Source organism: Panicum virgatum, chromosome 2K (assembly GCF_016808335.1).
Source record: "Panicum virgatum strain AP13 chromosome 2K, P.virgatum_v5, whole genome shotgun sequence".
Classification (NCBI taxonomy): Eukaryota; Viridiplantae; Streptophyta; class Magnoliopsida; order Poales; family Poaceae; genus Panicum; species Panicum virgatum.
Genome location: NC_053137.1, coordinates 56,625,264 through 56,638,941, shown reverse-complemented (window position 1 = coordinate 56,638,941; position 13,678 = coordinate 56,625,264). Strand labels below are relative to the sequence as shown.

The 13,678-nt window shown below is 49.7% G+C and overlaps 4 protein-coding genes across 4 annotated transcripts; 2 read left to right on the top strand and 2 right to left on the bottom strand.

The window, feature by feature from the left end:
- Window positions 1-182: 182 nt before the first annotated feature.
- LOC120688247 lies at window positions 183-2,631 on the top strand. The gene is made up of 3 exons (XM_039970487.1): window positions 183-1,615; window positions 1,716-1,909; window positions 2,344-2,631. The coding sequence occupies exons 1-3, from the start codon at window positions 342-344 to the stop codon at window positions 2,346-2,348; spliced, it is 1,473 nt and encodes a 490-aa protein (XP_039826421.1). The 5' UTR covers window positions 183-341; the 3' UTR covers window positions 2,349-2,631.
- Window positions 2,632-4,667: 2,036 nt separating this feature from the next.
- Window positions 4,668-6,578, top strand: LOC120688241 (myricetin 3-O-rhamnoside 1,2-glucosyltransferase UGT709G2-like). The gene has a single exon (XM_039970475.1). The coding sequence runs from the start codon at window positions 4,874-4,876 to the stop codon at window positions 6,326-6,328; it is 1,455 nt and encodes a 484-aa protein (XP_039826409.1). The 5' UTR covers window positions 4,668-4,873; the 3' UTR covers window positions 6,329-6,578.
- A 2,496-nt stretch (window positions 6,579-9,074) lies between these two features.
- On the bottom strand, window positions 9,075-10,278 carry LOC120695492 (proline-rich receptor-like protein kinase PERK9). The gene has a single exon (XM_039978725.1). It carries the CDS (start codon window positions 10,276-10,278, stop codon window positions 9,286-9,288), a length of 993 nt encoding a protein of 330 aa, XP_039834659.1. The 3' UTR covers window positions 9,075-9,285.
- A 306-nt stretch (window positions 10,279-10,584) lies between these two features.
- Window positions 10,585-13,534, bottom strand: LOC120688233 (transcription termination factor MTEF18, mitochondrial-like). The gene is made up of 2 exons (XM_039970462.1): window positions 11,705-13,534; window positions 10,585-11,383 (listed from the first exon to the last, which is right to left on the bottom strand). Exon 1 carries the CDS (start codon window positions 13,468-13,470, stop codon window positions 11,743-11,745), a length of 1,728 nt encoding a protein of 575 aa, XP_039826396.1. The 5' UTR covers window positions 13,471-13,534; the 3' UTR covers window positions 10,585-11,383; window positions 11,705-11,742.
- Between the last annotated feature and the right edge of the window lie 144 nt (window positions 13,535-13,678).

Sequence of the window (13,678 nt, the reverse complement as noted above, 5' to 3'; positions counted from 1 at the left end):
AATAGCGGCCCTCCTCCTATATTTATGAGGTCCGGGTTACATAGTTTGATACAAACTCTACCATGTACTGCTAATCTACAACTCAATTCTATCGTAACCGGACTCGTACAAATATTCGACACATATTCAACCCATTATTTCAAAAGAATTATTTACGCAGAAGATTGGGTCGCAGTGGGAATCGACGATGAAAGGTGGAGTATGGTGCATGCCATGGGGCGTGGTGATTGATTTGATGTGAAGAGAAGAAACCAGTCTGCTTCCATAGAATCGTAAGCTCGGCTGGATTTGTGTGGTTTACGGGGACTCTAGATCTGGAGGAAAGACGCCTCTTTTTTTATATGGGCTTCGCCGGAACGAAGCGCAAAGGAGCCCCCTTAGCGTCGCCCGCCGTCTGCGCTGCCCGTCCTTGCAATTCCTCATCTGGGGCACCGGCGGCGGCGATGGGGGGCTCCTCATCTGGTGCATCAGCTGCGATGGAGGATTGGAGGGATTGGGCGTTGCTACTCCCGGATCTGAAGGAAGTCATCGCGGCACGCGTCCTGGCGGCGGACGTTGTGGACTACATGTCGATGCGCGCCGTATGCACGAGCTGGCGCGCGTCTGCGCCCTGTCCGCGCGACCCCACCCTCCGCGACGCGCGTCTCTGGCCGCGCGGCTGGGTCGCGCTCTGCGACGGCGACGGCGTGCGCCCAGCCGACGCATGCGAGGTCGCCTTCCTCCAAACTGCCACCGGCAGATGCGTTCGCGCCCGCCTGCCGGAGCTGCGCGGTTACCGAATCGTCGGCTTCACTGACGGCCTCCTCATCCTGCTCAACAAGGACACCACGGCCGTTCGCGTCCTGCACCCCTTCACCCGCGTCGCCGTGGACCTCCCGCCCATTGCCGCTATCTTCAACTACATGGTCAAGAACCAACAGTCCAGAGCCTGGATGAGAGCTGCAGTGTGCATGTCACAGTCATCCGATTCGATTGCTGTAGTGGCATGGTTTCCCAATTCACCAGGGGTGGTGGTGAGCGAGCCTAGCTTCCCGTGCTGGTACATCATCAACCACAACATTCAGCTCGCCGCTGCTGTTTCCTTCCAGGGCAGTGTATATGGTGTCATTAGCAACGAGAGGCAGGTCGTACAGGTCTACCCTCAATGTCTGAAACCTTGTATTGCTCGTATCCCCAACACATTTGGCATTCCTCAAACACATTTGTTCTTCCTAGTGGAGTCCGCTACACGTTTGATTCTTGTGCTTAGGCACTTTAACTTTGAAAATAGTGTAGCGGGGTATCGGCCTTGTGAGTTTGCCTTGTTTGAGGTTGACACAGCTGATGAGCACAGGAGGCTTAATCCACTGAGCAGCCTTGGTGACCAAGCTTTGTTTATTAGCCGTGACCGTTGCCTTTCTGTGTCTCACAACAACCTGCATTCTATCACTGGCAATGCCATTTACTTCTACTCTGAAGATCTCTATCCCATTATTATGTACTCTGTCAGCAGCGGCACATGTGAGATGATATCAACGTTGTCCATCATCCATAACTTTAAAAAGAAGATTCGTCCATCTGTGCGACCTTTTACACTTGTTGATCATCTATTCACCTTTTGCAACCATCGCCACTGGTAAGTTCTTGGTCCCCATGATTCGTATTCCATTCTTAGATCTCATCCGTTGTTTGAATAACTATAATTGCTGATTAATGAGCTTTTTCTCCTACCGTAGGTCAAGTGGACTCATGTTTCATGAATACCATTGCATACCTAGGAGTTGGAAGGCTATTTTTAAGAAACTCAAAGCCCAAGATTGTGAAGTTCAGGTTAAAAGCTTGGAGGGTTCAAGGTTGACGAATAATACTAGCTTGTCCACCTTGAGGGCTTCTTATAACAAGAATTACCATCCTTCACCCTCTTCCCTTGGTTGGTTTCTTATCTTATTCACCATTACTTACACAGTTTGAATAAAATTAAAAGATGCGTCAGTTTTGTTCATGAAGTATGTTTCAAATTACTTATACAATGAACTTGAATGTTCATGATAATAGGCTTTCCACCATATGCATTTCAGTTTTAGTTCCCTTTCTTATTTTCAGTTCGAATAGTTCTTTTATACTTATCATGTGGAATTCATTAGAGGTTGTTGTGGTATTATGTTGATGCCTATTTTTCGATCTTCGTTAAAAAAAAGGATTATTTGTTGTTGATGCCTTTTAGGGTGATATAGTTGCATAGTTTTTGTGAAGTTGAAGCTATTAGGCTTTTGATACGCATAAGATATAATCTTATATTGTTTGTGGTGCATACATATGCTTACAATTCAGTTATAAATATCTAATGCTGAGTTTTTTTTCCAGACTGATGCCTATTAGAAAAAAAAAAAAACAAAGTCATAGTTCGCAGAAGACAAGATGGGTGAATGGGATGATTTGCTGAGTTGAGGAGTTCTCTGATGAAATTTTGCCAGTGTCACTCACCTTTATGCTCAACTAGATTTTTCTCTATTCTGGTGTAGGCGATGCTGATGCTTCAGGGGAACTAATGTTTTGTTCAATTAGCCCATTGCTATCGTGGATCAAACAAGATCTTAAAATTAATGTATCCCTTCTAGTACACTCAAGTCTAGCAGGTCCCTAAACTCTCAATATGCTATTTCTAGAAAGGAGCTCCGGCCTGTAACGGAGATGTGTCTGGTGGTTAATGACTGCCAGCCTATTTTCCATCTCATGCCGTTGACCGTTGTCGCCATCCTTTTCTAATGGCAGAAGGATTTGGCAACGCCAAGAGATATGCGAATCCGAGTAGGAGAGAACCGGAGAATTGGATCACAATTAGGACTCGAATGCAGCATGCACGAGTTTATTTTAATAAATCACCTTCATTTTAATATATGATATCGCTCATATTTTTTTTATCAAACTTTGTTCGTCAATTATTTAATCAACTAGAAGATGTAACGATACGTGGATTCAAAGAAAGGGATGTGATTATATATTTTGTATCTGACGGACTAATTGACTACTCAAAATATATACAGGAGTATATTATTATTATTTTGGGGCTTTTGCGTTTATACCCCTATTTTAAGTGATAATGGTGATTTTGCCCCTATTTTTTTAACTTGGTGATTTTGCCCCTGCTTTTTTAAACTGAAGATTTAGTTTACCCCTATTTTATTAGAAAAAGCTAATGGCATCAATTTAACTGCAAAAGAAAAACTTTATGTCCAACCACATTCAACAAATCTGTCTGCATAAGCATACTCGACCGCCCTATGTGCGCTCACCGGCCGCTGCGAATGCTAGTTTGCTGCTATTGACCGCAGAAGCTGCTAGGGTTAGAAGGGAGGTGGAGGTGGTGCAAAGGAGCAGGAGAGTTTTAGATAGTTACCTAGGGTTGGGATGGTTGAATAAGGGGTACTTACATATTTTTATGATTTTTTAAAAAATTTATTACCTTTTAAATTCATTTAACAGAGGTACACTTAAAAAACACTCAAAGTAGGGGCAAATAGAAGCTTCATTTTTGAAACGTGAGGGTAAAATCACAAAGTTACAAAAAGAAGGGTAAAAACACAATTGGCTTCCTCAGCAAGGGTAAAAACACCAATTTCCCTATTATTTTTTATTGAAATTAAGTGTAACCTTAACTATGTACTCTCTCTGTTTCAAATTATAGATTATAAAATAATCTGGATACACAAAATTTGTTATGCATCTAGATAACTACTGCTACATCTGTTTCAAATTTTAGTTTTTGTTTGACTTTTTCGACTCTAAGTTTGATCACTCGTCTTTGTACAAATGTTGCTAAATTTAAGTCATTTTTGAAGATATTGTATTGATAAAGCAATCCACAACAAAAGAAGTAATATTTTGCACAAAATTTTGAATAAGACGAGTGGTCAAATTTGAGGCAAAAAGTCAAATGGCCTATAATTTGAAATGGAGGGAGTATGTCTAGATGCAGAACTAAAGTTATGCATCTAGATTTGCTAAATCAACCTACAATTTGGAGCGAATGAGTACCTAACCATGAGCATTTATTTTGGATGGATGTAGTTATAAGAAAACAATTGACTGAGTGGTTGTTTGCTTCCCACAACTAAAGTTTAGTCTTTATCACATCAAAGAGAATCTTACTATTTAAGAGTATTAAATACAATCTGTTTTTAATTTTTTTGACAGATGAGTGCTAATTCGCGAGACGAATCTAATGAGTCTAATTAATCCATGATTTGCAACATTGATGCTACAATAACCATCTGCTAATTATGGATTACTATACCTCATCAGATTTATCTCGCAGTTTAACTCCAGAGTTCTGCAATTAGTTTTATAATAAAACTTTATTTAATACTTTTAAATAACAAGATTTTTTTTTGATATGACAGAGATCACCTGAGATATAACATCCGGCTGGTCTTCACCTGCACTCAGTAGTCAGCCGTGACGACATGATACAAGGATACAACTTGGTTAGGCTTACTAAATGGGGCAGCTTATCCAAATTCCTCCTGCACTTGGCGCCGCTTCCGCCCACCACTTCTGGTCAGCGTTTAGCCTGGAGGGCCGGCGGGAAGCCGGGAAGACTCCTCGAACCGACGAGTCGGACGACCGTTGGCCGCCGCCGCACCGGCGGCGCGCAACGGGCAGGTCTTCTGCGTCACCACTCACCAACCGGGCTCGCGCGGCACACGTGTGGCATTGCTGCTGCCGCGCGGCCTCTGGTTCGCTGCTGCACGGCTGGCTCCACCAGTCCACTGATCAAGTCCTCTGAGACTTGTCTGACCTTGCCTCTTGCCTTGGCCGCGTCCTGTCCGTCCCACAAATAGACGTCATCGCCGCGCCGATCTGGAGCAGTGCAGTGCAGGTTGATCGCGCGGACATGGCTGAGGCGGCGGCGGCGGACATGGCGCACGTGCTGGTGTTCCCGATCCCGGCGCAGGGCCACCTCAACAGCTTCCTCCACTTCTCCACGGGGCTCCTCCGCGCCGGCCTCCACGTCACCTTCCTCCACACCGTCCACAACCTCCGCCGCCTGGGCGCCGCCGCGCGCGAGGCCGCGGCCGCCTCGCCGCGCCTCCGCTTCCTGTCCATCCCCGACGGCCTCCCCGACGACGACCCCCGCGACGTGGGCGGCATCCCGCAGCTCCTGGAGGGCCTGCGCACGACGGCCAGCGCCGCGTACCGCGACCTGCTCGCCTCGCTGCCCCGCGCGGGGGGCACCGCCGACGACGGGTTCCCGCCGGTGACGTGCGTCGTCGCCGACGGCGTCATGCCGTTCGCCTGGGCTATAGCCGAGGAGCTCGGCGTCCCCGCGATCGCGTACCGCACGGTGAGCGCGTGCTCCGTCCTGGCGTACCTGTCCGTGCCCAAGCTGATCGAGCTCGGCGAGCTCCCGTTCCCCGAGGGCGGCAACCTCGACGAGCCCATCCGCGGCGTCCCGGGGATGGAGGGCTTCCTGCGGCGGCGAGACCTCCCGGTCCAGTGCCGCTCCCTCACCGACACGTATCAAGACCCCCTGCTGGAGACGGTGGTCGCGGCCACCGTGCAGAGCCGCAAGGCAAGGGCTCTCATGCTCAACACGACGGCGTCCCTTGAGCGGGCATCCCTCGCACACCTCGCGCGGGAGATGCGCGACGTGTTCGCCGTCGGGCCACTCCACGCCATGTCCCCGGCGCCGGCGGCCGCCACGAGCCTGTGGCGCCACGACGACGGGTGCTTGGCGTGGCTCGACGGCCAGGCGGAGCGGTCCGTGGTGTATATCAGCCTGGGGAGCCTCACGGTGATCTCCCACGAGCAGTTCACCGAGTTCCTGCACGGGCTCGTCGCCGTCGGCTACCCGTTCCTGTGGGTGCTCCGGCCGGACATGCTCGGGGCGAGTCAGGGCGCGGCGCTCAAGGAGGCCGTCGCCGCGGCCGGGGAGGGCAGGTCGTGCGTCGTGCCGTGGGTGCCGCAGCGGGACGTGCTCCGGCACCGCGCCGTGGGGTGCTTCCTGACGCACGCCGGGTGGAACTCGACGGTCGAGGGCGTCGTGGAGGGCGTGCCGATGGTGTGCTGGCCCTTCTTCGCGGACCAGCAGGTGAACAGCCGGTTCGTGGGCGCCGTGTGGAGGAACGGGCTGGACATGAAGGACGTGTGCGAGAGGGACGTGGTGGAGGGGACGGTGAGAGTGGCCATGGAGTCCTCCGAGGTCAGGAGGACGGCGCGCGCCCTGGCGGAGCAGGTGGAGCGTGACGTCGGCGACGGCGGCTCGTCGGCGCTGGAGTTCAAGCGGCTCGTCAGCTTCATCAGGGAGCTCAGCAGCACGTCAGCAGCAGAGCCCGATCTATCTTCATAATAAAGAATTAGTATATGCATGGCCATAGACGGACATCTCTCGCGCAGGGTACTGTGGAACAGTGCGGTGATTCTTGTTAAGATTGGATTGCTGCTTCAGATTAAGAATTGGACTAGCCCCAAACCTCCCAAGAAGGATTAGAGACTCGATCAGTATGAGGTTATTCTTCAGTCGCCGATAAACAGTTTGTTTGTTTTTGTTTTTTTTATCAAATTGATAAGCAGTATTTGTTGGATGATACTCAACACAATTACCGCATACGCAGATACGCTGAACAATTGTGCCCACAATTTTCTTAATGCACTAACGGTGGCCAATCTTGCCCTGAATCTGAATACAACCGCTCAGACACTGCCAGGGAGAAAAGTAAATGAGTGGAATAAAACCTTAGCATTTGGCAGGTTGTGTAGTACAGTATATAGCAACAAAATGGAGCATGGGTGCGTACAGACGTGCAGTGCAATGAGGCTCCGGCCTGTAATGGCGACGTGTGTGGTGGTTAATGGCTGGCAGCCGATTTTCCATCTCATGCCGTTGTCGCCATCCTTTTCCAACGGCGGAAGAATTTGGCAATGGGAAGAGATTTGTGAATCCGAGTAGGAGAGAACCGGAGAATTCGATCACATTCAGAACTTGTATGCACGATCGGGACGACAGTCGACGGCAACCAGCCAAGCACCAAAGTGAAGTAGAAGGAACCAAGCGAAGATCCGGAGAGCTGCCAAAATTAAGTGTCGACCGTTGGATCGAAATAACTGAAACCGAATAGCCCAGTCTGAATGACTTTTAAGAACCAATTTGTCTCGAGTTTCATATAACCCAAATTTCAAAGTGGCCGGCTTTTTAGAACCGAATGCCCATCCCTATCCAAATCCTCCTTGAAGTCCTATCCATTCCATGCTGAGCTAAGGGCAGTCCCAACCTTCTAACTCAACTAATTTTTATAGCATTAAATATGTTGTTATGTAAGCAAACGGCTAAGGCAGCATGAGAGTTAACGAGAAGAGAAAAAAAAATACAAAGAAACCGTGTCTCATGCAAGAAACTATGTCTATGCGAAAATCAAGATAATAAATAGGACCAGAAGAGTAAAGAGAGAGAGGAGATATAATAGGATATCAGTTTATTTTGAAGAAATCATCATCAGAGATTAAGGAGCTGCTCGGCGCTCAAAGAAGCCGTCGACTCGGTCGGGAGCAGACAGGGGCGCTGCAGCCGGGCGTGCTACGGCACCGCGCTGTGGGGTGCTTCCTAACGCATGCTGAGGTTGGATTTTTCTGTATCTTAAAAAAATAGCCTATGCAAAACTGAATTTCGGCAGTTCGAATTAGCAATCTGCGGGTCTTGTACTCTGTATTTTGTTATATTTTTAGGCTTATTGCAACAGATTCTCTCTCATGTTGTCATGTCATATAGAACAGTAACCAGCTCTTTGTCTTGGCAAGAGCTGATGCACTAGACAAATAGCAAAAATATTTCAGACAAGTAAATAAATAATTTCAACAAATTGAAAAAATGACTAATTTCTGACTCCACCAACTTGATTGATCAAAAGCAAAACCGGAAATATCAATATACAATAATCTCTCCGCCACGGATACCAGCAGCTCACCTCATGATAAATCCCTACCATCACCTTCAACTGCTTAATCACATGTTTGAGATAATCGGGAAGCAAGAAGAACATAAGAAGCGCTCAAACAAATTAAACGGTTGATGATCTCAGCAACAACATTTACAAATAACCATTCCTATTCAAATCCTCCTTGAAGTCCTATCCATTCCATGCCCATCCATAACCAAATTCTCCTTGAAGTCCTATCCATTCCATGTTGAGCTAAGGGCAGTCCCAACCTTCCAACTCAGCTAGTTTTTATAGCATTAAATATGTTGTTATGTAAGCAAACGGCTAAAGCAGCACGAGAGTTAATGATAAGAGAAGAAAAAAAATACGAAGAAACCGTATCTCATGCAAAAAACTATGTTTACGCGAAAATCAAGATAAAAGTAGAGAGGACCGGAAGAGAAAAGAGAGAGAAAATATATAATAAGATATCAGTTTATTTTGAAGAAATCATCATTGGAGATCAAGGAGGTGCTGGGGTCTACGGCGCTCAAAGAAGCCGTCGATTCGGTCGGGAGCGGACAGGCCGACAGGGGGCGCATCGCGGCGTGGGTGCTGCAGCCGGGCGTGCTGCGGCACCGCGCTGAACGCACGCTGAGGTTGGATTTTTCTTTATCTTAAAAAAATAGCCTATGCAAAAATGAATTTCAGCAGTTCGAATTAACAGTCTGCGGGTCTTGTACTCTGTATTTTGTTATATTTTTTTAGGCTAATCTCAACGGATTCTCTCTCATGTTGTCATGTCATATAGAGCAAAGCAATTTCAGATACTTCCAACTAAATAATTTCAGAGACAACTAAATAATTTCAGATACTTTCAACAAATTGACAAAATGACTAATTTCTGACTCCAACAACAACATGACTCGACTTGATTGATCAAAAGCAAAACCGGAAATAGCAATATACAATAATCTCTCCGTCAAAGCAGCAGCCAGTGCTCGATCACGAATACCAGCTGCTCACCTCATGATAAATCCCTACCATCACCTTCAACTGCTTAATCACATGTTTGAGATAATCGGGAAGCAAGAAGAACATAAGAAGCGCTCAAACAAATTAAACGGCTGATCATCTCAGCAACAACATTTACAAATAACCATTCGAACATAGACATGTAGATCATCAGAAGTCGAAATAGATCATCAGAAGTTGAAAGGATTTACACCAACAATGCTGGCAGTTTTGTTTCGTAGATAACACATGGTCGCTTCAGACTTGAGGCACACATCCATGAGCTAATCAAACAAAAACAGAGACTACTCATGATCGAACAAGCAATAATGCATCAAGTGGAACCGAGCAGCAGCCAGCTAGTATCCCGGCTAGGCACCTAGGCAGCCCGGGCATGGCGCTCCATCTCCGGCAAGAGGCTGCGGATGAGGCGCAGGCTCTTCCCCGCCGTGGTCGGCCTCGGCAAGGGCCGCGTCTCCTTGTTCCGCGCGGCGGCCGCGGTGGCGGTGGTGAGGGAGGCGGACGACCTGGACAGCGGCGGAGTAGTCGGCGACGACGAGAGCTTGATCATCCTGACATGTCGGCGCGGGACGTGGACGGTGCCGTAGGGGTCACCAGGCGGCCAGTTGCAGCCGTAGACGACCTCGTAGCCTCCGCGGGTGGGCGAGGGCGACACGATTGTCGCTCTGAGCCAGAACACCAGAACCTCCCCGGTCTTGAGCGTCGTGGTCCTCGTGCGGACAACAACCGCCGTCCCGGGCCTGAGATTCTCGTCGGTGCTCAGGGTGGTCGGGCACGCGGAATCGACCGAGGATGGGGCGGAGCGGGACGGCTGCGGCGTGCAGGGAGAGGTGGCACCGGGGCGCGGCGAAGGGTGAGGCCTTGGCCGCGGCGGTCGCGGCGCCGCGTGGCTGCCGGCGGAGCCTGGCGGGGACCTTGAAGCGGTGGGCGACGGACCCTCCTCGCTTGGCGGACGAGGGCGTGGCTCCGGGCGGCCCGTGTAGCGATCACCCTCACGCGGCAGCGGCGTCGCGGATGGCCTCTTGGCAGCCGAGCTCCTGGGCGCCAAGGGCTTCGGCCTCCTGCGCTGGAGCTCCGCGTGCCGGACGCCGAGGAAGAGCGCGGCGGCATCGCCGTGGGGTCGGAGAAGCGCGGCGGGGCGGACCAGATCGAGGTGAGGAGGAGGAGAAGCGGAGGCGGCGGGACGAAGGCGAGAGCGCTGAGCTGGGGGTTGATGGATCCGATCGAGAAGAAGAGGGGGAGGAAGACGAGAGAGCAGAGGCGGGTGTGGGGATGGCGCGCGAGTGGGAGGCGTGCGATTTAAGCAGATGGATTCGCAGATCGGGCCCGAGTCGGTTTCGGCGAGTCCCATCGGGCCAGTTTCCGTGAGTGCCAAGTTGAATTGGAGTGAGGCCGGGTTTCCAGCTGTTTTGGGCTGGGGGATCCATCTCGCAGCTAGCCTGCTAGACTAGACCACTAGCCCATTAATTTAGCCTACCTATTTGGCTATTTCCATTTGAGATCATCCCCATTTGAATTTTCGTGAGGAAAAAGGTTCAAATAGGCTGGTTCAAAAATTCTCGCCAGCCTGTTTGAACCTTTTCCCCCAGATCCTCTAAAACATCAAACACTCTTTCCAGCAACCGATAAACGAGTTATTTTCCGTTTTCCATATAAAACCTGCCCTTTTTTGTTGAAGGAAAAATAGCTGGATGCCTTTTTTTCCAAGGGAAAAGGTCGAGCTATATTAACTCAGATCGCGGTTACATTCCGCATCCACAAGACGCGATACAAAATGCAGGAGCTCGCCTAATCCAGACAATGGGCGAGACTCCTTCACAAGAATTCTTAGCTGAGAAGAATGAGCTACCCTATTCTGAGTCTAGAAGAATTTTTAAATTCAGCCACCCTAATCTCATTTGCAAGAGATTTCACCTCCTTCAGAAGCATCGAGTAAATGGGCTCTGTTCTCCACTCTGTATTTCAAAGCACGCACAACATTAAGGCAGTCCGTATCAATGACAACAGGTTCAGATACCCACCTGCCCGAGGCCTCAGGTCCGTATCAATGACAACAGGTTCAGATACCCACCCTGCCCGAGGCCTGGTGAGGGCAAGGTGAAGACATCTCAGAATGCCAGCAGCTCAGCTTACTCAGCATAAAAAAAACATTGAAACAATTCCTCCCCAGATGAGAGGCGAACCAGACCATGTTCATATCTAGCTATGAAACCCACAACTGCAAAGCCCATTGTTGCGTTGAAAGCTGCACCAACATTAATCTTGCTGGTTCCTACTGCTTGCAGAGCTGGATCTGTTCAACTCAATTTGACGGGCCTTTTTCTTTTCCTTTTTCGCAACTTGAAGTTTACTCATGTAAGAAAACCGTGCCTGTCTCTTTCTCTGAGCGAGTGTTGGATCAGGTAGCAGCAAAATTGCAGAGACGATTAACTGATTGCAGCAACATCACAATTCGACTTCAGAAAAAAAAACAATCAATTTAGTGGATAAATGGCAGTTAGCTGTTATCAGGGATGAGATGGATACAACATGTTACATGTTCCAATCAGTGCATACTGTATAGCCACAGGAGGGGCTCGTGGAAGACCGAACAGAGTTCAAACTTACAGCACAGTTTTACCAAAAGTCAAGTTTTGCTATCTAGTTGGTATATATCCCATCTCATCCTACATTCTGCAGCTTACTGCTATATATGCAGCAGGAGCAAAGAATTTTCCCAAATGTAAAGCTGCTATGTCTAATAGGGAAAGGATGCACATGAAAAAAATACTTTGTACCTCTTAACAATCATGTCAATATGATTTCAGACGTCTAACTATATGTTGTCTGAATGCTGATGATAAATATTCTTGAGATAACACTCCATATGCAATCTTGAAGAGAAGCTCTCAAGCCACAACTTTGGAACTGCAGGATGCACAAGGTGGAGAGTAGTAATGAATCTCTTCTCCGAGTTAGCAAGCACTGTTGCAGGGGCTAATTGTTTTCTAAGTAGGCCATGCTCTCGGAGCCACCGAAGCATTGTATACCTAGGCTTGACCCTGTTCTCCAAATCAAAGCACAGAAATGCAGGGAAGCAATCAAGGTACTCTATGGAGTAGCCCAGCTCCTCTGTGAGATAATTCAACTTCTCATTGAGCATATTCTTACCCTGGTTCAGCACCTTTGGAAAAACAGTCAAGATCCGACACAGCATTGTATAGTCCACCCCTCTTTCCAGAAGGTAGTCAAACCGCTCCTGCAGGAAATCCTTAGTGCTGTGAAGGACAGGAATTACCTTGGTGGCTATCTCATTCTCACCATACCCAATGCTTTTCAAGAACTCCAGCTTGCTGTCCACATGCTGTGCTTTCTTGTCAGCCTTGACTTTAGCCATCCCATCCAAGAAAGCCCTCTCAACCTCTGCATCATAGCTATCATCCTCCAAAGCAAAATAAGGTGATAAATAACACAAGTTCTTTCCACCAACGGAAATCTTCTCCAGGAACCGATGCTCCAGCTTCATTGCCCGCAGCACCCTGGGGAGGTTCTCCAGCTGGTTCTTCCCAACAACATATGGATGTTTCTCTATAGCCACATTAACCTCATCCTCCACCAAACCAACTCTCAGCAAATACTCTGGCACCGAGATCACTACGTCAGAGAAATCGTGATCAAAAAGCTTGGCATTGCTTAGCAAGAACCTTCCTAGTTCCTTCCCGGGCATCCCCAGATCCTTGAAGAACCGTAACCTCTCAGCAATCCTCTTTTCCCTGAGCTCAAGAAACACTCTCCAGCTGCTGCTGGCAAGTCCCCCAATGCTACCAATCTCTGCCCCGGCATCATAGAAAATCCGCATCCTCCGGCACACGCCCGAGAACGCGTCGATGTCATTGCTTGCCCCCAAATCCGGACCCAATCCTCTGAACGTGGCGCCGAGATCCTTAACGAGTGGGTCGCAATCGGATAGATCGCGCTCAAGAAGCGATGGGAAGGTGAGGCAGGCAGCGATGATGGCGGCGCGCGGGAGCCGGTTGAGGCGGGCCTCGAGAGCAGCGAGGCGAGCTGAGATACGGTCCGGGGGCACGCCGAGGAGGACGGCGGGGAAGAGGAGACCGAGGCGGGACCATGGGAATCCGAAGTGCGCGAGCGCGGCGACGGCGTCGAGCAGAGTGGGGTGGTCGGCGAGGAACATGAGGTCGGAGCTGGGGGGCGCCGCGGCGGGCGCGCCGATTGATTCGAGGAAGAAGGGGAGCTCGTTGAGCGGGTGAAAGTTGAGGTGGCGGCGGAGGAGTGCAGGGAGCTCCGCGGTGGGGAGGGAGCCCGGCACGGGAGGGAGCGCGGCGAGGAAGGAGAGGAGGGAGCGCGGGGAGTGCGCGACGATGGAGTCGGCGTGGGAGCACGGGAGGCAGCGCGTGGAGTGGAGGTACTCGGAGACGGCGGCGCGCGCGGCCGGGACGGCGGCGTGGCGGAGGCGGTAGGGTAGGTTCCGCAGCTTCGGCGGCGCGAGGGCGGCGTCCGTGGAGAAGAAACGGCGGAGGTGGAGCGCGGCGCGGATCGACATGGGGGGCGGGGCGGCGGCGCTGCTCTGCTTGAGTCTACGGCATTGCTCGACCTGCTTCCGCAGTTCAGCTAAGGGTGATAAAGCGACGAGGGTTTATGATTTAGGAGAGTTAGGGTTTTACCGGCTGGAGCTACAATACTAAAGATTAGAAATTTGACATTGGATGAACATATTTGGAAGCAAAAAATTTCATAATATTTTCCACTCA